This window comes from Lathyrus oleraceus, chromosome 6 (genome assembly GCF_024323335.1).
Source record: "Lathyrus oleraceus cultivar Zhongwan6 chromosome 6, CAAS_Psat_ZW6_1.0, whole genome shotgun sequence".
NCBI lineage: Eukaryota > Viridiplantae > Streptophyta > Magnoliopsida > Fabales > Fabaceae > Lathyrus > Lathyrus oleraceus.
The window spans coordinates 423,328,537-423,351,891 of NC_066584.1; the positions used below are offsets into that span (position 1 = coordinate 423,328,537).

At 35.0% G+C, this 23,355-nt stretch overlaps 1 protein-coding gene and 1 pseudogene across 1 annotated transcript; both read left to right on the top strand.

The window, feature by feature from the left end:
* The first annotated feature begins 4,778 nt into the window (after positions 1 to 4,778).
* LOC127097587 (uncharacterized) lies at positions 4,779 to 13,547 on the top strand. Its single transcript, XM_051036089.1, has 7 exons — positions 4,779 to 5,647; positions 7,566 to 7,644; positions 8,215 to 8,354; positions 9,463 to 9,586; positions 9,746 to 9,931; positions 12,124 to 12,195; positions 12,294 to 13,547. The coding sequence occupies exons 1-7, from the start codon at positions 5,250 to 5,252 to the stop codon at positions 13,116 to 13,118; spliced, it is 1,824 nt and encodes a 607-aa protein (XP_050892046.1). The 5' UTR covers positions 4,779 to 5,249; the 3' UTR covers positions 13,119 to 13,547.
* Positions 13,548 to 20,412: 6,865 nt separating this feature from the next.
* On the top strand, positions 20,413 to 22,099 carry LOC127097588 (protein WHAT'S THIS FACTOR 1 homolog, chloroplastic-like; annotated as a pseudogene).
* Positions 22,100 to 23,355: the final 1,256 nt, after the last annotated feature.

Below are 23,355 nucleotides of genomic sequence, written 5' to 3' on the forward strand. Positions count from 1 at the left end.
GTATGATATTTAATATGCTAATGTATATGCTATAAATTGATTAGATGTTGTTGGAGGTGAAATAATATTATTAAAAACTCTATAAAGATGAGTGAGGAAACCTAGGAGAATAACTTGATTAATAACTTAGAAAGATAATCTAGGTTATGAAAATGAGTATACGGTGATGCTTGGACACAACGGTATCTGGGTGTGTATCATGGACAAGTATTCACTTGGTAAGTGAACCAATATTCATTGTATGGAACATGTGTGATTTATGTATGAGAATGGATCATGTTATGATGTCATGAGAATCGTTTGATATTTTTGGTGAGGAACATTTGTTCCAAAAGTCCTATTTTCGGTGAGGAGCATTACTCCGAAAGCCCTATTGATTATTGAGAATTAATCACGTATTCAGAATTATTTATGATTGTACACATACCACTTCAAGGGCTTCGGTAAAGCGGTAAGTGAGGATGTGGCACCAATGATTCGCGCCTCAATTGGGTTTGAGTCCCAACCATGACAAACATCAGGGAAAGGTGGACACCTAAGTGGGTTCGAGTCCCATATGGTGAAAGATACTCAACATGGGTTCAAGTCCCATACGAGTGATGGCTCTTATAAGTGGGTTCGAGTCCCATATGGTGAAAAATACTCAACGTGGGTTCGAGTCCCATACGAGTGATGGTTATTAAAAGTGGGTTCGAGTCCCATACGAGTGATGGTTCTTAAAAGTGGGTTCGAGTCCCATAGGGGAACCTGATATCCACCGTGAAAGTCGAATCATACAGACATGCGTGAACCAAGCCCTGGCCTAGACATAGGTCCCGTTAGGGATCGATGTTGCGTGAATCCGAATAGTGATTTGTTGAGTTATGTGAACTCAAGTGACATGTTTCCATACATTGCGTTTATCCCTCTGTTACTCAAGTCCTAGTTATAAGGTGTGAGTGATGCACAAATAACGGAAGGTGAATACTTGAGTTGGAATCAAGTAGGAACCCTGTAGAGCCGAGTGGACCCATAGGATAGGAGAACTCACTGAGATTATTATCTCATCCCATTATTGTTGTTATTTTTCAGGTAATCCTTGCAAGTTGAACCTAAGAGAAGCTGTTTATGGATGTTTCAAGGGATGCTGTTTATCATGATCTTCCGCTGTGGAGTTGTGTGCAATGAAGATATTGCACATAATCCTTAGATTTTTTATTGTTTAGGCACTATTGTATAACATGTTCCATTAATGTTTTTAGTTTGGATATGTATATATATCGTTGCCATTAGGCGCTTATGTTGGATCAATACCAATTATTAACACTTGTATGATATTATTCTAGATATATATTATACGGGTTGTTACATTGTACATATGAGAGAGAACCTGACTGTTGAGGCATCACCCATGCAGATAGAGGATTGAGAAGGGAATCCGTTGCATGGTAAGGGGATTGCCTTGATAATATTAGTATGGGGATGACCAACTGGTGGAAGCGTGACCTGGAAATTGGAGATCCATATGAGAGATTCATATCCGACTCTATTTCCTTCTTGTAATTTTCTAGAGCAAAAATTATTTAAGTAGGGGGAGTTGTAACACTCCGTTTTTCTAATTTATTTATTTAATTGAATTTGTGTATATCTAATTGATTAAATCAACTTATATGTGTGTTTGGATGGTGTTTAGATGGTTCGTATCCACATATGATGTTTTGGGTTGGTGGAGCATAATTCTATTTATTTAATTAAATAATAAAAATATTAGAGAATAACGAGAATTATTATTATTAAAATAAAATTAGAGTCAATAAGGATACTTTGGTAAATAAGAGAATAAGTGAAGGCATGGTAGGAATCACTAATTAAGGAGAAATAGGTTTCTAATAAAAAAGAGTTTGTAGAGAGTTTGAGAATTAGTACGTAAAAATAGAATTTGACAAAGAAGAGGCTAGGAAGGTTATGTCTTAATAAGAACCTCTACTGTCAGAGCTTGAAGGTGATTTTGCTGGAAAATCCAAGGTAAGGGGAGACTACTTTAAATATGGTGTTGAATGCATGATTGGATAGAGGGAAGTCCTTAATCCCATTAGGTTTTCTCCTAATTTTTCCCTTTTGATGAATGATTGATGAATATGATTTAAATTTTGTGATAACATGAATTATATGATGTATTATGTGAAACCTGTGTATTGTTTTACCATGGAAATTGTGTGTTCTTGTTGATGAAATTGGTATGAATTGGTGTTTATATGTGTGTTATGATTTTGATGAATAAAACATGTAAAAACTATGATTAATTGAAGAATTTGCATGTTTATTTATGGATAAATGATGTTTCGATGTTAGATAATGTTTTCCCTATTGTAGCTGATCGATTTGAGCGTTGAGAAGGGAAATCAGAGTTTTGAATTGAACTCCATGCCCAAAAATACAGATTTTGTTTCTGCTTCAGGGTGACGGGCGTCACCCTCATGACGACTAGGTCGTCGTGGCCTTTGAGGCGCTGATGGACGTCAGCTGCCTGACGGGTAGACCGTCATGGTCCCCAGGCCCAATTATGTGGGGGCGAGCATCAAAGTGATGACATGTGAAGTGGTATGGGCGACTGATAGGCGTCACCTTGGTGACAGGTAACCCGTTATGTTTCTAGAATGAACGTCGTTCACTAAATTACTTAGAATTGAGTGTCAATTCTGATTTTTGTGGCTGTGTTGCGATTAGGCTACAATTTGGCCACTGTTTGGAGATATTTTGGTGTTGTTTATTATTTGTTGCAGAATTGATCAAGTGTTGTGATGTTGTGCATAATAGTGATAAGTATATGATGATAATTGTTGTGATATTACATGTTGTTGAAAGTCATGCATCGTGGTGTACAAACTTTGGTCCAATTTTGGTGTGCTCTGGTCTGATGGTGTGGATTTAGGAGGGAGTAGCTGGTTTCAGATGGAAATCGGTGAAGCGTTACTAAAGGTGTTAGTAGCGAATTAGTGTGCTTTGGTTCTAAGGTGGGAATTCAGGAGCGAGGTGGACATATGTTGTCCATAATGGCACCGCATGCATGTAGAGCCATGGTATTGAGTATATTGCATACATTGTTTGCATATGTAATTGAATGACTATGTTGATATTGGTGGTTGAGAATACATATGTCGTTGATTGAACGAATGTTGTAGAAATGATTATTGATGTTTGTTTACGTTACCCTTGCATACTTTTGTACCATTATATATTTCGAGCGTATTCCCACCCCTTTGTTGTTTGTGTGATTTTGTACTCCTTATTGGGATACATACGAACAGATAGATGAGTAGCTACTTAGAAGCTGAAGGATAGCATTGGGGCTATTCCTCTTTTCCCGTTTATGCGATATTTAGATTTTGTTGCTCTGATCTGTAACATTGGACGAACGAACATTTTGTTTTATTATTTATTATCATTGTGATGTTGTTAATGCAGGTATTTGACTTGTAACTTGTTATGTGATACATTGTTGAATTATTTTTCGCTGCGATGAACGTATGTCAAGGCGAATATGTGTAACTGATGTTTAAGTATCACATGTTTTATCTAACCCGTGTTACAGAGCATGTTTATGTTGTGTTTGAGTGGCACCATATGTGTGTAGTTGTTTTAAATTCGTATTATTTCACGTTGAAGTTATTAGGGTGTTACAATTATCACTATACTTCTACTTCTTTTGTACATTATTATGACTTATATGTATTATTTTTGATGACGTTGTATCCGTTTTAGTTATTCATTCTTACTAAAATTTATGCTTTTGTCTAATGCCAGTTGTATTTTGTATCATACACACACACACATATATATATATATATATATATATATATATATTTTTGAGAATCACTCTTAGATTTAGAACAAGATATGCATTTATGCCAAAACATGACTTGATTGTTTATAATATAATTTGTGTACTTGAACTATCAGTGAAAGTCTTTTTTAGATTTAAACCTATGTAATTATCTATCAAAAGATAAACTATATAGATAGGCAAGGACAAAGCCATAAATATAAGTTTGCGGGGGCAAAATTATTTTATACAAATATATTTATATAGAAAATACAATTATATGTATATAATAAAATAAATATAAATCATATTTGATGAATTTCAAATCACTTAAGAAATTTTTACTCAAAACTTCACTATTTCAAATTTTGGTATCTAAAATGATCCAATATATTATTTTTTTCTACTTACTATTTAACGAATTATTACTAATTTAAAAGATATAATATTTAGTTTTTAGTCAAAATATTATTAAATATTTTTAATAGATATTTGATAACTGGGGGCATGCATGTTGCACATGCCCCCAATGTCTTACACCTAACTCCCTGTGGATAGGTTTAGTTTTGATATTCATTGCCAAATTTTAATTTCATCATATTGTTTATTAGGCTAAAAGAGCGTCAAATAAACAATTTGATTTATAATTTGACGATATTTCATACATAGATAATATTGTCGAAAGATAATAATTAAAATGTGGATATTTGATTTTATATATATATATATATATATATATATATATATATATATATATATATATATATATATATATATATATATATATATATATATATATAAAATTGTAGTGATTACAATCTAACTTCAACATCTTTAATCTTCATTTTAATTTAATTTGTTATTTTAGTTTATAAACAACTCTTAAAACAATCTTGAAATCTATAATAACAATGATTTTACATTAAATCCAAAAAAAAAACCAAACACCAACCACTCTCCTTAATTTTGATTATCTTTCCTTAAAACCACAAATTTGTTTTCTATCCGTTAAAGCAAAGCATCGCCGATGGCCACTATTTAAATCTGCAAACCCAAAGCTCACAAACTTTCATTCCCCACAATACCCTCATCTCTTCACTTTAATTATTCACTACACTGTTCATTTACCTCAGGGCCCACACAGTCATTTCACCACCATTACTTCTACAATAATCTATCACCATTCATTCTACACGACACCGTTTCAACCACTCATCGCCACCGTCGCGGCTTCAGTTTCACCTCGATAGCTTCGCCTCCTTCACAAAAAATTCATTTCCATTTTTACCCCTCACAATCCCTCCAAATTCCAATTCTCACCAACCGTTGTTTAATTTCAATCTAGAAGCTTCGGTTTTCGATCGCATTGAAATGGAGCCCTAAAAATCATTCCGTTAGGGTTTCGGCGTCTTTCGGGAATTGAAAGTTTTGATTTTTTTTTTCCGGAATGGCGGATCGAGGAGAAGATGAGGATCTGGAAATGGCGATTCGGATGAGCATGACGCCGGAGCCGAAGCGTAATAAGCCTAGGGACGAAGTCGCAGGTGTTGTTTCGGGGTTTCCGGAGGATTCGCCGGAATCCAAGACTCGGAGACGGGAACTCATGGCTGCGGCTGCCGAGAAGCGGATGGCAACTATCGTTAGGGTTTCGCCTTTGTCACCGGCGGGAAATAAAGGATTGAAGAAAGGCGGTGAAGTGGCAAGGAGAGTGGAGGAATTGCCTTTAAGAGATGAGAGCTTGTGTAAGGAGCTTTCTGCGGAAGAAGCTAATAAGTTATTTGTAATGGTGTTTGGAAGTGAAGTCTCGAAGGACATTCTAGCACAGTGGTGCAACCAGGGAATAAGGTACTCTCACTAATACTGTATATTGCAAACTTGGTTAGGCTTTTGGAATAACATTATAGGTAATTGTTGTTTTTTGGAACCATTTGTGCCCAAATAATTTATTAACCTAGTACCGAACATAAGAGTTTCCCAATTCCGAGTCAGGATTGAGTTTTGGTGATCATGCAAGAAAAAAATATGTAAATAAGTAATGAGAATGTTGTAAGTGTTAGGTGTTCATTGGGCATGTTAGTTGGAGGAGGGGTTATTTAGTTAGTTAGGTTAGTTGGGATGAGGTACTTCCCAAGGTGGGCACAAGAATTGAGGTGTAGAGGGATATTGTTGGGCTGGATGGTATGGAATCCAATGAACATCTCAAGAGGAAGCAAGGAATCGAGAAAATTCAGGATTGGCTAATAAGCCAAGGAAATAAGAGTGATGTTAGAAGAACACTCCATTGGGTGATATCATGTGAGACCTACTGAATTATGTGTTGTCTCATTCCTTATTTGAGGAGACCCATTCTCAAAGTGGTGGAGTCTATATGAATTTCAACTGATAGTAGGGTGTTGGAGAAAATGTTATTAACATCTCTCAAAAAAAGAACCAAAACATTAGCTGATAGAAACATTGAGGATGATAGATGTTTGGAAGCCAGGAACAGTTGGCTAAAAGGAACCGGAATTCAGAGAAGTATGAATCTTTGAACTAGAAAGGGAACCAATTAGTTAAAGGAGAGATAAAAGGAATTTTGTGTAGCGGTGGTGGTTTACTTAGTGCTGTAGTGGTCATTCACGTTTGTATTTTCATTTGAGTTGTTACATCTGGGGTTGGACAGACCCTCCGTAGCTTGGAGCATATTATTGCACTTAAATTGTAAACTCTAATAATACACATATATTTTTGAATTACTGACAGGGGTTCCTTTCACATTGCAATTAGTTAAAGGAGAGATAAAAGGAATTTTATGTAGTGGTGGTGGTTTACATAGTGCCGTAGTGGTCATTCACTTTTGTATTTTCCTGAGTTGTTACATCTGGGGTTGGACAGATCCTCCATAGCCTGGAGCATATTATTGCTCTCAAATTGTATACTCTAACAAATACATATATTTTATAATTACTGACAGGGGTTCATTTCTCATTTCAAGTACAAACTACTTATGTTAATTTACTTATTGAGTATTAACTAATTCAAATGTTACACGCACAATCCACTAAGGGAAGATCTCTTGACCTAGATCACTAATCATGATTGTCAAAATTTGCTTTTTTTCAATTTCTTGATAAAAAATAGCTTGGTAATTTTGGAATAATAAAGAATGAGTAAAGATCTTGGTAAAACACCAAGGGCAAAATTAAAAAAGCAATTCAAAATTCACTATTTCTATTCAATCTTTGCATGAAATAGAGTGGCAAAATTCCTTGCTATCCAGGATGATTATGTTCACTTGATGCTATAGAACTTATCAATTAGAACATGAAGTCTTGATGGTGCTATCATGACAGGATTCTTTATTTGTATATTGGATAACTGTTTTATGCTTTTGCGGAGGTCTGTTTAACTTAATGTATTGGCACAAGCTTTGCATCTTGTCCTGTAATAGATGAATAACTTTTCTTTATTCAGATGCACTTACATTTGTGTATCTTGTCCATCCTAACTTTATATATATCAAACTAACGCTATGCTACACATTTTCCGGTTGTTGAGCTTAATTTCGGAATGGTTCAATTTGATTCACCGAATAATCAAACCCGTAAAGGAAATAAAAAAAAATGTGTCCCCAACTGATCATCATGTCATATGTGTTTTTCATATTGTCCTCTTCTAAATATTTGTTTGACTTTTGAATTATTTGTTTCTTATAATTATAAGTTCCAATTGAATTATTTACTTGTTTTTTTTTTGTGCTAATACTATGATAACTTTCCTTTAGGTTTAGCTCTGATCCTGAAACATCAATGGGCCTAGTGCAGCATGAAGGAGGCCCCTGTGGCGTTTTGGCAACTATACAAGTAATGGCTACATTTTTCAGTATTGCTTTTTTATGGCACTCTATCTATTTTTCAAAACTGTTTAATAAAGTCCCTACTTCAAGTGATGTGAGATCCCTATTTGGTTCTTATGTCTTCACTCCTGTAGGGACATTCTGGATAGCCAGCCAATCTAATAGTGACCATCAAGGTCTCTAAACCTTCGAGACTGTTTTCAATGGTTTTGACCGTTCGGACATGATTGATTTCAAAGTGAAACTATAGTTGCTAAATGAGTATGGCAGCCTATTAAATATTAACAACTGATTTTACATTTTATGTAATTTGTGTCTTTCATCTTCCTTTTGTGTTTTTTCTTGTGTTAAACAATATCTGGCTTTGCTCATTCATTGTTTTCCACATTTTCACCATAATAATGTAGAACTCCTTGCTTTATTAAGAAAGTAAGACTTTTCTGTAGCGTGTTTGTTCATGTGTGGGCATTTTTGTTATTTCCACTTTATTTATTTCTTCTACAATATACAATATAAGTGCCAGATTATTCTTTTCGTTCTACATTGATTTTGCTTGTTTTTCCCTTTAACTTTTCAGGCATTTGTGCTCAAATACATTATTTTCTTCAGTAATGAATTATCACGCGTTCCACAGAATCGGGGTCTGGGCGTGTCAAGTAAAAGTCACTCTGTTCCATCATATAATATTTCTTCACTCACTGAAGATGTAAAAGTAAGGTGATTAACTTTTTCCTGATCAGTTTTTTGTGTATACCTAGGTAAAAATAATATTAATTGTAATAAAACAATAAACTTCCATTGCTTGTACTTTGTACTTCATCCTATCAATTTCTTTGATTTCAAATACTCAGTTTTCTTGTTATCATGAACATGAACGTAATTTGATTAAATTAGGTGTCTTTTTTTTTCCGAGTGACACAATATAGTTTTTCTTCAACAGATTTGTTCCAATTATGTTTCTTTCAATCATTTTCAATCTGTATTGAGTTCTTTGTTCATTAATTATATTTCATTTACAGTAGGCTGTTTTAGTTTCTCACTAACAACATTGAGTCAGAACTTACTCTATTTATCAATGTTTTGTTCAAGCTGTGCATTTGCTGTAGACAAGTTTTTCCTACACTTGTCTGGAATCTTTAAGATATTTGATCATCAAAAATCTTTTAAAATGTGGTGATTTTGGTGATTCTGTTATTAGAATGTTTTCTTTTCATTTTACAAGGCATTTTTTGAGTGACTGTGAAGCTCATCATCCCTATTTTTTTGAGTGACTATGAAGCTCAACATCCTTAATTATTTGAACAGAATCACTATTTGGGAATTCTTGGTAGAAACATTTCCTGTTAGTAACAAACAATTTAACCTAACAAGGTGACGAAAATTCCCGAAGAATTATTTACCCCCAGAGAATTCCTAAATTATAAATCAACCTTTATTTTACCTATGAGGCATTAAAATGGAATGGCTAGTGGCTGGTGTATACCAATCTAGAAAGCATCAGATGCAGAATAAACTTTTTTGTGTAGTCCATTTTCCTTGGTGACTGAACATTGATGGCATACTTGAGTCCAGCTTATATGCTACACGGGCTTTATTTATTTGCCTGTTTTATTAATTAATTTAATTAAATGTCGAATATAGTATGAACACAAGTTTGTGTGTTTATTAGTGTATTGTGTACATTAAATTTCAAACAGCCTAAAAATTTAGATCCTTTCCTACTCAATGTCCTTCTACGCGCTTCTCTGGTCTTTAATGTTGGTAGGTGTATTCTTTCATATATGCTACACTCATCATATATTTCTCTTTATTGATTTCTCGGCAGAGCCCTTGTAAGAAGTATGGGTGAAATTTTATTTTTATGTGGAAGTAATAAAAGGGCCGTGATTGCAACTTTGAGTATTCCGGGGAATGATATTCAACGTTTTGAAGGAATCTCAGAGGATGAGGTACCTTCTTATTTGTGCTGATAATATTAGTTATTTGTGCAACATCTTGTTGGCAACAGATGGATGTGAATTTCCTATCTTGTTACCGATGTCTTCTACCATGATTCTCCGATGACATTATTATCTGTTGTGCTGAGTCTTGTCCTTTACAATAAGCAGGTTGTTGCAAACTCACTTAAAGCTCTTTCTATTGAATCTTCCTTGGATCTGCTGAAAGTTCTTAGAGTTGAAATTCACACGTCAGAAGCAACTGCTTTGCAGAGGCTTGAAGCAAGTATTCCTTTATTCCAAAGTCGTATGGGGGCATTGCTCTTCCTAATCTCTGCTTTACTTTCTCGTGGACTGGTACGTTTTCTTACTCAATCTTTGCTATCTATTTCACATCAGAGTGTTGCCTCTGTCTTCTGAAATTTGTCATGCTTCTACCTAAAAGGAATTAATTATTTGTTTGTGACTCAATGTGTGGTATATTTTTGCAAGAATATTAGAATTTCGCTGTATGATTATGGAAACTTTTTTATTAGGTTTGCTTGTGTTTTGTACTTTCATTTGCTTCTATAGGAATTTCATGCAATGATTGAAAAGTAGTATATGAACATTTTGTTTATCTAAGTTATTTGCATAGTTGATGCGATGTAGTTTGCGTTAATTCAGATTATTTTCTCTATAAGCACTCTCATAAAAAGATATATTCGCAGAAACTTGCAAGAACTGAGGTTTTTAAACAAACAACTTAACATATGAGTTGAAATCAGCTTCTCCATTACAATTTTTCATAAGCTCTTTGATTTAACTTCTCCATAATAAACATATTTGAAGCTCATAAAGACTTTCCCATAAGTGAAGAACCATAAACTTATATTAATTAAGAAGATGTTGTAAGTTAGAAGCTAATCCAAATAGGGCTTTTATATTTGAATGTAAGGTTTAAAGTTGCCTGTATATTAGGATGCCAACAGTGAGCCAAGCAAACACGTGCTGTTGTGTGTTAGAAATTCCATCATCGTGGTCCACCCCTAGTCGTCCAATTGCGGCATTTGGCTTGCCCTCATTGCAGCCTCCAACATCTTCATCGTGTTGGGTTTGAAGGGGTGAATTTAGTCCCACATTACTTAGAGATATGGTCTGTGTAGTGTTTATAAAGTTTGGTCAACCCTCACCTTACAAGTCGGTTTTGTAGGGATGAGTTAGACCCAGCCCACACGTTCTAAGATTGTGGCTTGAATTAGCTTATATTTTTGAAACTCAATGTCATTCCCCACCCCTAAACCCATTTCATGGTTATTATTTTTTGAGACCTTGGATATTGTCTTGAGCTCCTGGAGCGACTTGACCCAATTGGGTCTGGATTCTGGAAATGGTGGATGCTCATTGTTTGCGACAATTGTGTCACTTTTGACTCGAAATTAGCTATATTAAGAATGTGGATAATAATTGTGGCAGCACCTTCATTGTTTATTAAGCTTGAGGAGTAGTTCAGAGTTAGGGATTTTCTGGCAAGTAACTGTTTTAAGAATGTCCGACTGGACTCTGTTTAGAAATTGTTTTAGAAAAGCTTAACCTGCCAAAAAAGCTTATTCTATAAGGACTCTGTTGAAATCATAGGGATTGGATGGAAAACTAAAAAGGGATGTATATTTTACCAATAGGGCACTGAACGATTGTGATTTTGTGATGATAGACACTTGCTAAATACTGCTATTTATTCTAAAGAACCAATAAGCAGACTGAAATTGTATAAAAATAAAAATGCAGAGGAATTTGCTATATTGGGAGCTCTGTTGTAGAAGACACCACGGTCATCTGTCATGCTAGTAATAGTGGATGGTATTTTATACCGTGTTGAAATATGGAATGGAAAACCGAGAGAATATATTTTAGTTTAGTGATGTATTTCTAAATAAATATTATGTTGTGATAATAAACACCAACATTATGATCCTATTTATGCTATTTTTCTAGGTCAATTATAAGAAATACAAATATTCAACCAGATCCATCAAAAGTTAGTTAGAATTTATAATTTTTTAAGGATTTCAAAGTTTGTGGTCTAACGTCACAATCAATACCAAGTTGATTCAATAGCACAAATCCGGTGTCTAATTACATATTCTCCTGACATTTATGGTCTACAAAATGTCTTGGAAACTAGGATGACAATGTTTCTTTCCCTGTAAAGCTTAAATTAGCTTGGGTGGTTGAGTATCAGTATCATGCTAGATGGATTTCCTTGTTCACGTTATAAATTGTGTTGATGTTGTAATTTATAAGCCTTTGTTGTTCAAAGCTGTTGTAGGGCAATGGAGCAGTTGTTACCACTTACCAGCACCTATAGTCCCATACTTTTAAAGTTTAAACTTTGAGTTCTTTCACTGTTTTTTTAGAAATTTTAGGTCTTTCACTTTCTACACCTCATAACATTTAAAATGGTAAATTAGATGTCATAAATTGCAAAGGGTAACTGAATTTACACTGGTTGTTATCATGTCTTTAAAAAGTTCTCCAATTAATGTATGCAATATTTTTCTTTCCTCTAGGATTTGGTTCAAAGTGACAGGGATGATCCCAGCCTACCATTGGTTACTGCTCCTTTTGGGCATGCCTCCCAGGTAATTGAAAAATGCCGCCGTTTTTTTATGTTTTAAATTCAGTTCATTATAAATTAATTTTAGAATGACATTTGTCTTTTTCTACAAATCTTGTTCAGGAAATTGTAAACCTACTGCTCTGTGGGCAGGCTGTCGCAAATGTATTTGATGGAAGGATGGATTTAGGTGGAGGAATGTTTCTGAAAGGTATATCCCGAAATGTAGAAGTTGGCTTTCTCACCCTGCTAGAATCCCTGAATTTCTGCAAGGTTGGTCAGTTTCTGAAAACCCCGAAATGGCCTATATGGGTTGTTGGGAGTGAATCCCATTACACAGTGTTGTTTGCTCTTGATCCCACCGTTCAAAACGAGAATGAATTGGAAGGAAGGGAAACACAGATCCGCAAAGCTTTTGATGCACAAGATCAAAGTGGAGGTGGTGGCTTCATTAGTGTGGAGGGGTTCCATCAAGTCGTCAGAGAAACAAATATCAAACTTCCACAAGAGAAACTAGATAACCTTTGCAGTGCAGGGTTCATTGTATGGAGTGAATTCTGGCAGGTAATTTTGGACTTAGACAAAAGCTTGGGAGGTTTGAAAGATTCATCAGGATTGATGGGTAAGAAGGTCTTTGATCTTTTCCATTTTAACGGAATCGCAAAATCAGATTTGAATGGCAGTCAAGTAAGTTTTGGGGGTGAAACTCCACTGCAAAGACCCAGGCTGACAAAATTAAGTGTCTCAGTTCCCCCAAGGTGGACACCTGAGGAATTTATGGCAGATGTGCAAGGTCCATCTGTGTCTGGTACAAGTGACTCTGCTGGGAAGGACACTGAGGTATCTAAACCAGAGCCTGTTCAGCATGCGCCTTTGGTTGACTGCGTAAGGACACGCTGGCCACGTGCTGTCTGCAACTGGTCGGGTGATCCTCCTAGTATAGTCTGAAAGACACGTAAATGGGATGAGCTGGGGAATGGAAACACAATTGGTTCAGCAAAGCCATCATGAAAAGAGGTGATGAAGCTTTCATGTTTTACTTTGATATAAGGAGGAGGTAAAATCTCCAGATTCTCTACAAACTGTGCAGCCGATATATGATGTGGATTAATGTATTTTCAATTTTCTGTTCGATTTTGTCATGACATTCAAAGAGTGCGGGAAAGGAGGGGTGTGTGGTAATATTTATCTTCAAGCCTACTTGTAAAATCAATTTAAATGTATTATTGTCAATTAGGAAGTGTCTTAGTTGTTGGGATTTGTTATTAATAAACGTGGATTCTATTCTTGTTCTGTTTTAGTTGTTGTAATATAGTATTTTTATCGGGCTTGGCTTCTGAATAGAGGAAATGAATATTTCATAATGCTATTATTTTAGTATCTTGTGCAACATCTCTCCCTCCTTCTGATGATCAGCATAAAATGTCATTGGGTTATGAACCTGCATTTAGCATTTAAATAGTGTGACTTCTATCTATATAATATATTAAATTTAAGTCGTGATTTATTTTATTAACAAATCATCTTCTAACTTGTCAAATCAATTATGTTGTACTCTTTAAAATATTACAATTTAAAACTTATAATACTCATTTTACTATGATACATGATGTGTAATGTTTCATTCATAAAATCTAAAATAAAAAACTACATTTTTATATTTCACTAAAATTGTAAATAACTTTTTAATAAAAGAATAATCATTCATATTTAACGTTTTAATTTTTTTATGACAATGCTTAAAATAAAATAGTCATACAATGTTTTTAAGCTTAATTATTAATTTTTAAATTACATGTCATGGAAGAATAATAGTTCATATTTAACCATTTTGTCATGGAAGAATAATAGATCATATTTAACCATTTAAACCTATAGTAAAAGAACTTTTATGAGAATGTTTAAAATAAAATAGTCATATAATATTTTTAAATTTAATTATAACTTTTAAATAGACATTTATTCAAAACATTCTTAGAATATAAATAAAATATGACAAAATTTTATGCACTTATTTTACACTTTTAATTTTAATTTTAATCTTTTATCTTGTATTTCCATGATTCTAACATATTTCTTATTAATTTAAAATTATATATTTTTTTTATTTTCTCCATCTTATTGTCTTAATAGTAAAAAGTTTGTAATAGAAAAATAAAATTCTATCATAACTAATACTACTTAAATAAAAGTTAAATATAATTCGTGATTCAAATTACGATTAATTAATTATTAATATAAAATATTTTATATTATTGATGAATATTTGCTAAATTCTTTGTCCTTTATTTTTAATATTAAGAAGAGTTGAAAAATTACACTCACCTCCTCCCATAAAATTTATTAAATGATATTAATATCTTCTATAATAGTAAAACATACGCTACTCTTTTTTATGTTTTTATAAAATAGACAAACATCTTCTAATTAACTAATTAAAAAATAATAATATATATATATATATATATGAGGAATTTATATCAAAAAGTTTTTGGTTAGATATGTCAATTTTTTTGTAATGTGTTAATGAAAAAGATTTTTTTTTCTAGTTGATAAAAATTTAAGAAGAAACGATCCATTAAGACAATCTAATTCGAAGACTCAATTCATAATTTGTCATGTCTAAAGATGACGAATTGGTAAACCTTTACAAAGTTTCTTAATGTCGGTGTCACTATTCTTAAAGCCATGTGATGAATTCACACCGCAATTTACAACGCGGAAACAAAAATAAAAAATATCCATCCTCAATGGGATTTGCCAAAAGAATAAGGAAACCCTCTAGAAGTATTTTGATCAATTCACAAAATTGGAAGTGGATGTAGACGGATCCAACAATGGGGTGAAATGTTGGATCTTCGGAAAAAATATTCATGACTAACAACATGTTTTATAAGAAGCTATGGCTAGAGGGCTCAGGGAGCCCAAACATATATTAATTATGATGAGAAGTTGTTAGCCTAAGATATAGAAAGAAATATATTCATGACTAACAACATGTTTTATAAGAAGCTATGGCTAGAGGGCTCAGGGAGCCCAAACATATATTAATTATGATGAGAAGTTGTTAGCCTAAGATATAGAAAGAAATAAAGGGTCGAGGAACCCAACGAATTATCGACCTGACGGGGAGAAATATTCACACCAGGGGCCACGATTCAAGTTCTCTCATTTTACACCCCTCTCAACACATCAAGGATTTGTTTACATGAGTGTTCCAACATTGAATTAAAAAGGCCAGGGTAAGAATCTAACCCTATTAAAGAATCTATTGGACAAACATGTCGAAGTTTTTCCATTTCCACAAGAGCCATAAATACAACACGGTGAATTCCTCAATCTGAAAAACACAATCGAATAACTAATTAAGAAGGGGAGATTAGGCGGATATTCCCAAGTTGATGGAATGAAAAATGATCTTGAAACGAAAAGAGGTTCCCTTATGGAGTCTAGAAGGAGAATCGATCTTCCACGTAGAAAACAGTCCCCCCCCCCCCCGAGACAAATCATCACAAAAGAAGATAATTAAAGTCATGAAGAAGGCCAAGAAGGGTAAGGATGACAAAAACAATGAAAAAGAAGTTAGGAGAGGAAAACAACCATTCATATTTTCCGTTATAGGGGCTATAACTTCACTACATATATCACTGGGGGGTTCCCTCACCCGAAGACCCTGTCGAAGGGGACCGTGAAGAGAAAGATCGTTGGGATAATGTTAGTGGATAAGAAAGGATAAATTTTATTTGGAGAGAAACTAAAAGACTCATCCTAGGGTTCAATGACATCAAGAATGTATATGACATTCCCAACAAGATCTTCCCCTTGGTAATAACGACAACCATGGCTAATTTTGATGTCTTGAGAATCCTCATTGATAAAGAAGGATTATGCAATATTATGTATGCAGATCTCTTTGAGAAGTTGGGCTTGAGAAAAGAGAATATGTCACCCTATATAGGCTCTCACATACAATATTTCAACGACAATGACCAGTCCTTGGGGTTTTGTAGAACTCATGGTCACCTTCGGGGAGGGAATGGATGCCCAAAAATTAGATCTACAGTTTTTGGTGCTCCAATGTAAAAGCGTCTACAATTTCACTTAAGGAGACCTTTCTCTGGGAATTTTGACATTGTGGCCTCTCTCGTCCACTTAAAGATGAAGTACCATAACTACATGATGAACAAATGACTATATGTTTTGACCCAACATGAGTATAACACATATATAAGGCCTTGAAGCGCAATCGGGATGCAACATTCATTGAATAAAAGGATAAGAACCCCTAGAAATCAATTTTGTTGATCTTATCGGGTGGTTATAAATGACCATAATCAATCACCAGACCTCGAAACTAGGATGTGAAAGCAGGTAAGAAGCAATACATCTCGATTTAAGAAATGCATGCGTAGGTTATCAAAGGACGACACCAAATGTCTATCACAACAAGGTACATGGCATGATATGAAGAGAGAAAGATCTACCTTAAACATTTTGTAAGATGAAGCACCAATTATCAGCAAGGAGACATTGGATCATGAAAATCCAACCTCACAAGCTAACCCAACACCATGAAGATCTGCTGCAGGGAACTCCTTTCCCACCAAGAAAGAGGTACCGAATTAAAGGAATCACAGTTAAGTCGCTTTCACTAGGTATTTTTTTCCAGTTTTAAGTGGAAGTATCAAATAGGCAATTGAAGCGGATTTTGGAGAAGACAATGGTAGCCTCAAGAAAAGATTGATAAACTAAATTGGATGATGCCCTATGGACATACAAAATCACCTTCAAAAGATTGATACTTCAAAGCACTTTTTCTAGCCGAACGGGTGAATTTTTCCTTGCGTTAACCGGTTAACCATATGCGTTAACCGGTTAACACTGTTTGAAAACTTTTAGAAAATTCTTTTCTGCCTTGCGTTAACCGGTTAACCATATGCGTTAACCGGTTAACACTGTTGAAAAATTTCTTGGAAAACTGTTTTCCGCCTTGCGTTAACCGGTTAACCAAATGCGTTAACCGGTTAACACTGTTTGAAAATCTCAAAAAATTTATTTCGCATTCCGTTAACCGGTTAACCATATGCGTTAACCGGTTAACACTGTTCCAAAAATGTTTTAGAAGGCTGTATTCAGTTTCTCGTTAACCGGTTAACCATACGCGTTAACCGGTTAACATTGTTCGGAAAAGTGTTTAGAACGCACAACTCTTGTGCAGTCAAACCCCAAATCGCATAACTCTCTGACAACACAACCCTTGTGCCGTCACTAACCCTGATGCACCAATTTCAGACCGTCAAACACATCTCGATTGTTAATTCAGTATGATTGATCAACACGTCATTGCTTCACCATACTAATGTAGGATCAAGAAGCAAATGACCATTGATCGCTTGGGGTTGGGGTTGCTCTTGGAAGTGAGCAACGTTTTAAGTTTGGGGTTGGGGTACTAGAGAATATGATCCAAAATAAATAAAAAAAGTGTTGTGAAAAAGAAGTGGAAAAAGTCACTTCTTCAAAAAAAATGAAAGAATGAGAAAAGAAAAAGAATGTTATTGTAAGAAGGATCACAAATCTCTAGTACTAACAAAAAGGTATGATGAATGAAGGAGAACTAAGAACCTAACTTCGACTTTCTTAGATATATCTTACTTAACATAAGCCAAGTTACAAACTAGAAAGCCCTCTAATGTGTGTGTTGTGATCTCTTTGGTGAACTTTTTTAGAACGTAATCAAGCTAAGTTTAATTGATTTTGCATGTTGATTGAGAGATCACCTCATCCATTGAGTGAGTTATACTGAGTTGAGAGACAGGTTGAGTACTCGTCAATGTTAAGGACGTTTTCCGAATTCATCGGATAAAAGTTGAAAGCTAGAACATGGTCAGATAAAAGAAAATTTTAATTTGGTGATGTTCAATTTTTATTAAGCAACTTATTGTCTGTTGAAAAAATGTGTAGTTACAAATGAGTTACTTGAGGACAAGCAATGATTCAAGTTTAGGGTTGTGATGACAGTCCGTCATTGCATATATTTAGTTAGAGAATCGGAACAAAACAAGTGAAAGTCGAGCAAATATGAGAAGGAATGACCAAATAATAAGGGGAAAATAGACAAGATTGCAAATTGTGGATTTAGTGCAAATTTGAGTGAAAAATGAGCAAAAAAGAGTGAAGCTTCGGAAATAATCATATCCACTATGGCGCCGTATCGCGCGCATGATATGACATTAAAAGCTGCATCACACATGGTTCATTCTGACGCCTTTAAAAGGGGAAATTATGCACTTTCAAAAGGGTTATGAAATTTGGCAATGGGAGCACGCTTTTACAACATTAAATGGTGATTTTGAGAGCATTGAAGGTCAATCCTTCAAGGGAATTCATATGTTATTTTTATTTATTCAATTGGTATTGTATTTTAACTATGAGTAGCTAAACTTCTCTAGGTTAGGTTGTGTGATGATGAACCTTATTCAATCTTGTTGGCATTATATGTTGGTTTGACTTTGTATGAATCCTTTGAATTATAATATTATTAAGTTATTTCTTAATCTTAATGATTTTTATTTGAGATACTTTATTAATCTGATATTGGACATATATGGATTACTGACTCTTAGCCTATGTGTTAGACCTAGGGAAAATGTTCTACTCATGCTAGTTGAATAAGGATAGGATTGCCTAAACTTTCTTACCCTGGCGGACTAAGGATAGAAAGCTCCGAGTAGTGGTTAGTGAGTTATTTCGTGAGGGATCAACTATAATGGTTTGTTAGTTCGCTGTGAGATTATAAGGATTAAACCATTTATACAAGGCATGATACATCAACAAGAGAGGATAAGGGTATTATAATTCACAACCTAACCGTCTTAATACTTCTGTTTTAAACTCGTAATTTGTTTTCCGCTCTAAAACCTGAAAACCCCTCATTTACTATTTTTCCTTTATATTGCATAATTATTGGCTTGTTCGAACATAGTCCCTGTGGATTCGATTTTTTATTACTGTGACACTATCGGTACACTTAAGTTATCAGTGACTAGAAAAGTATTTAATATATGTGTTTCCGAGATAACCTATTCCCACTAAATATGCCAACAATCTCTTCCCCAATTCAGATAACCACCCAAGGACCTCGAAATAATGAAGAAAAGTATTTTGGAGGTTGGTCTCAACATTTTTATAACAATCTTAGCCCACTTCCTGCTAGAAAGAACTTGGAGAGAAACTATTATGGGTCGGCCAAACGACCCATTAAGACCAACCCAAATCGAAGTTCCAATCTAGATTTTTGCCTCGCTAAAGATGACGGACATGTAAACCTTCACGAAGATGTCGCTCACTAGAACTTAGTATTACACTCATTGTAGTGGTTGAATTTAATCTAACGATATTTTGTATTCCATGTCACATTCACCAAAAGTGGTTTGAATTGTCATCCATATATAAACATAATTACGCGCCATAACCAAGTGATTCATTCACATTTGCAAGTTATAACTCTTTAACCATAGTAACTTAGACGTTCTAGTGTTAACCTTCCAAATAGACCATTTTCCCTCTCCATCACAAATTGTTGCCACCCTACCAAAAAACTTCTACAACAATCTTCATTCAATATCTTATCAAATTTCTCGTTCCACGCTGAAAATATATTAAAGGGGGTGTTCGTGTTATTTTAATAAATATTAGTCTGTTTAACAGTAACTAGTAATGAAGTCAAAAGAAATGGAGAAAAGGCTTGTGAGAAAATAATGAAAATTTTATCCATTTCTCAATTCATCTTGAAGGATACATCAAAGTATATACGTATATGTATATGTTTTGCTATCCATATATAAACATAATTACGCGCCATAACCAAGTGATTCATTCACATTTGGAAGTTATAACTCTTTAACCGTAGTAACTTAGACGTTCTAGTGTTAACCTTCCAAATAGACCATTTTCCCTCTCCATCACAAACTGTTGCCACCCTACCAAAAAACTTCTACAACAATCTTCATTCAATATCTTATCAAATTTCTCGTTCCACGCTGAAAATATATTAAAGGGGGTGTTTGTGTTATTTTAATAAATATTAGTCTGTTTAACAGTAACTAGTAATAAAGTCAAAAGAAATGGAGAAGAGGCTTGTGAGAAAATAATTAAAATTTTATCCATTTCTCAATTCATCTTGAAGGATACATCAACGTATATACGTATATGTATATGTTTTGCTATTCCTCAGCGTATCACACTCTCAGACATTCATACCAGTAAAGAAGCAATGTTGCTTCATAAAACCAACGTTACCATTCTCCGAGCACCTTCACCTCAATCACAACCAAACTTCCCCATTCTCCGAAGAAACTTTTGTCTCTGGTCAATGAAAAAGGACACAGACCTAGAATCAGCACTCTCACGAAACCGACGATGAGTAGTAAACAACCAAATCAAAAACATAATCCTCCGTTACCCTAACAACGAAATCCCAATCGAAACTCTTCAGAAGAAATTCAAAACCCTATATCTTCAAGGTAAAGCCCTCAATTGGATTTCCAAATACCCCTCTTGTTTCGAACTTCACCAGAATCGCATTCGTCTCACTAAACGTATGATGAATCTCGTTCATCAAGAACAAACCATCAAAGATTCGCTTGATCCTGTTTTCGCTCAGCGTCTCGCGAAACTTCTCATGCTTTCGTTTAATAATACCCTCAATGTTATCAAGATCAATGAAATCAAAAACAGTTTAGGGTTTCCGGATGATTATTTGATTCGAATCGTGCCGAGATATCCTGATTTGTTTCGGATTGTTAATGAGAGTGAAAGGAGAAGCTCTATGGCGATTGAGTTGATTCATTGGAACCCTAATTTTGCAGTTTTGGAAGTTGAAGCTTCCGCTTTGAGAAAAGGTGTGGAGCCAAATTTTTCGTGCTGTTTGCCTTCTAGTTGGGTGAAATCATTGGAGAAATTTCGCGAATTTGAATCGGTTCCTTATGTTTCGCCGTATTCGGATCCAAGAGTTTTGGTGGAAGGGTCGAAGGAGATGGAGAAGAGGAATGTGGGTTTGGTTCATGAGTTGTTGTCATTGACTCTTTGGAAGAAGTTTTCAATTATGAAATTGGGTCATTTCAAAATAAAGTTTTTTTTGCCTGATAAGTTGAATGTGTTGTTGCTTAAGCATCCTGGGATTTTTTATGTTTCTAATAAGTATAGGATTTATACTGTTTTACTTAGAGAAGGGTATCTTGGGTCTCAACTACTTGATAAGGATCCTCTTGTGGTTGTTAAGGAGAAATTTGGGGAAATTATGCAGGAAGGACTTCATGAGTATAACCAAAGGCGGCGTCTGGTTAATATCGAAAAGAAGAGAAACAAAGGTGTTCCTTTGAGTAGGGTGGATGAGGATGAAATGAAGGGTAGAAGGAGGAGAAGAAGAAGCGGTGAAGTTTCTGATGAAGATGATGATGATGTTGTTGTTGATGGAGTAAATAGTAATAAGTTGGGAGGGTTGCTTGATCCTGAAGAAAGAAAACGGTTTTATAAAGTTCCTTTTGATGATGATGGTTCATGAGTTAAGATTTGCTTAGCCTTGGTGTGACATTGGATATAGACAGTGTTTCAAAAATCAAATTGAACTGGATGGTTTAAGTTTAATCGGCTGAATTGTGAGCCGATATTGTCTATGGCTCGGCTATTTGGGCAGTTCGACCACCGTTGATTTGTTTATTTGAGCGGTTTGGCCGCAGTTTAAAGAAGTTGAACTACTATCAAGCGAGTAGGCTTGTCCTTAATGGCCTGTATCGTATTGTGTTGCTAATTTGTTATCTGTTGGAGGTTTAGTGATCTCGCGGCAGATTAGTTGTAGCAGCAGTTAAGGTATTGCAGTTTTCCCATGTTAGGTTTTAGGCCAGGATATATTTATGAGGTGGATGCCATTTTGTTTGTCTCTGCCTAGAAAAGACAGGGTAGTAGTAGTTGTCATACGGTGAACTGACTTTTGGAGTTTTTTGCTTTGGAAAGCAAATGTCGCGGATAGCAAGAGTCGCCACCGACTTTTCTTTTATCCAATAAGGAAAGGCGGAAAAGAACAGGAAAGACCTTGATTAGATTTTGGGTTCGGGAGGTACATTATACAAATGGAAGGTGTTAGCACCCTTTGTATCCATGGTTATCCATGGGCTCTTAATTGCTTGATCACTTATGTTTTTCTTGTCTAAAAAAAGTGTTTGAGAGCTGTTTAGAAAATGTTTTGAACAGAGAGTTTAACTTTGTAATGATTCTTGTACGAATGTATACAAAGTATTTATCTCGCTTAATTTTGAAAGCTATTTAGAAAATATAACTTGGCAATGATTCTAGTACGAATGTATACCAAGTGGTGATTTTCTACAAAAGATGTTTTTGAAAAGTATGAGGTGTGAAAAGTATTTTAAGCCGTGAACAAGTGTTTAAGAGTTATACCTAACCAAGGTCTTTATAGGTATTTCCTATCCTTAGGAGGGTAAAACTGTCCTTACTATTGAGAAGTAAGTAGTCTTATCCTTTGGATGTAAAGGGACATCGTGGGGTCGTCGATCGGTCATTGAAGGCAACATTTGTAAGGATACCTTAGCATTCGAAGGGACGATCATCATTTAACCGTAGGCTACCACGAAGGATCATCGAGGGACAAAGTCATGTATTCGAAGGCAACATTCGAGGGACTATGATGATTTAACCGAAGGGTCTTTGCTAAGGATATCCTTACATTCGCGGGACATGGCCGTAATACCGTAAGGCAACAATGAGAGGGCCAAGATCATATATTCAAAGGCAACAATTTATAATCAGTTAGGTAATTAGGATGAATCTCCACAAGGGTATCCCACAAATAAAGTGGAATACCTAGCAAGCTACCTTCTCCGGGAGTATGTGAGCCCTCACAAAATTCAGCAAACAGGTTAGAATACCAAATGGGGTGCGGTCAATAGTTACACCGAACAAAGGAATCGCAGCAGTAATAATGTCAGGCAAATAATACACAACTATGATAGAACATGTCAGATAAGCACAGAACAGAACCAAAAAGAAAAAACAGTGACTGTCATGTTCGCTACTGCCTCGCCTAGCGAAGGCTTGGCGAACGCTCGCTACATGTTCGCTTAGCGATGTGCTAGCGAACGGCTGCGGGTTTTGATTTTAATAACAGTACGAT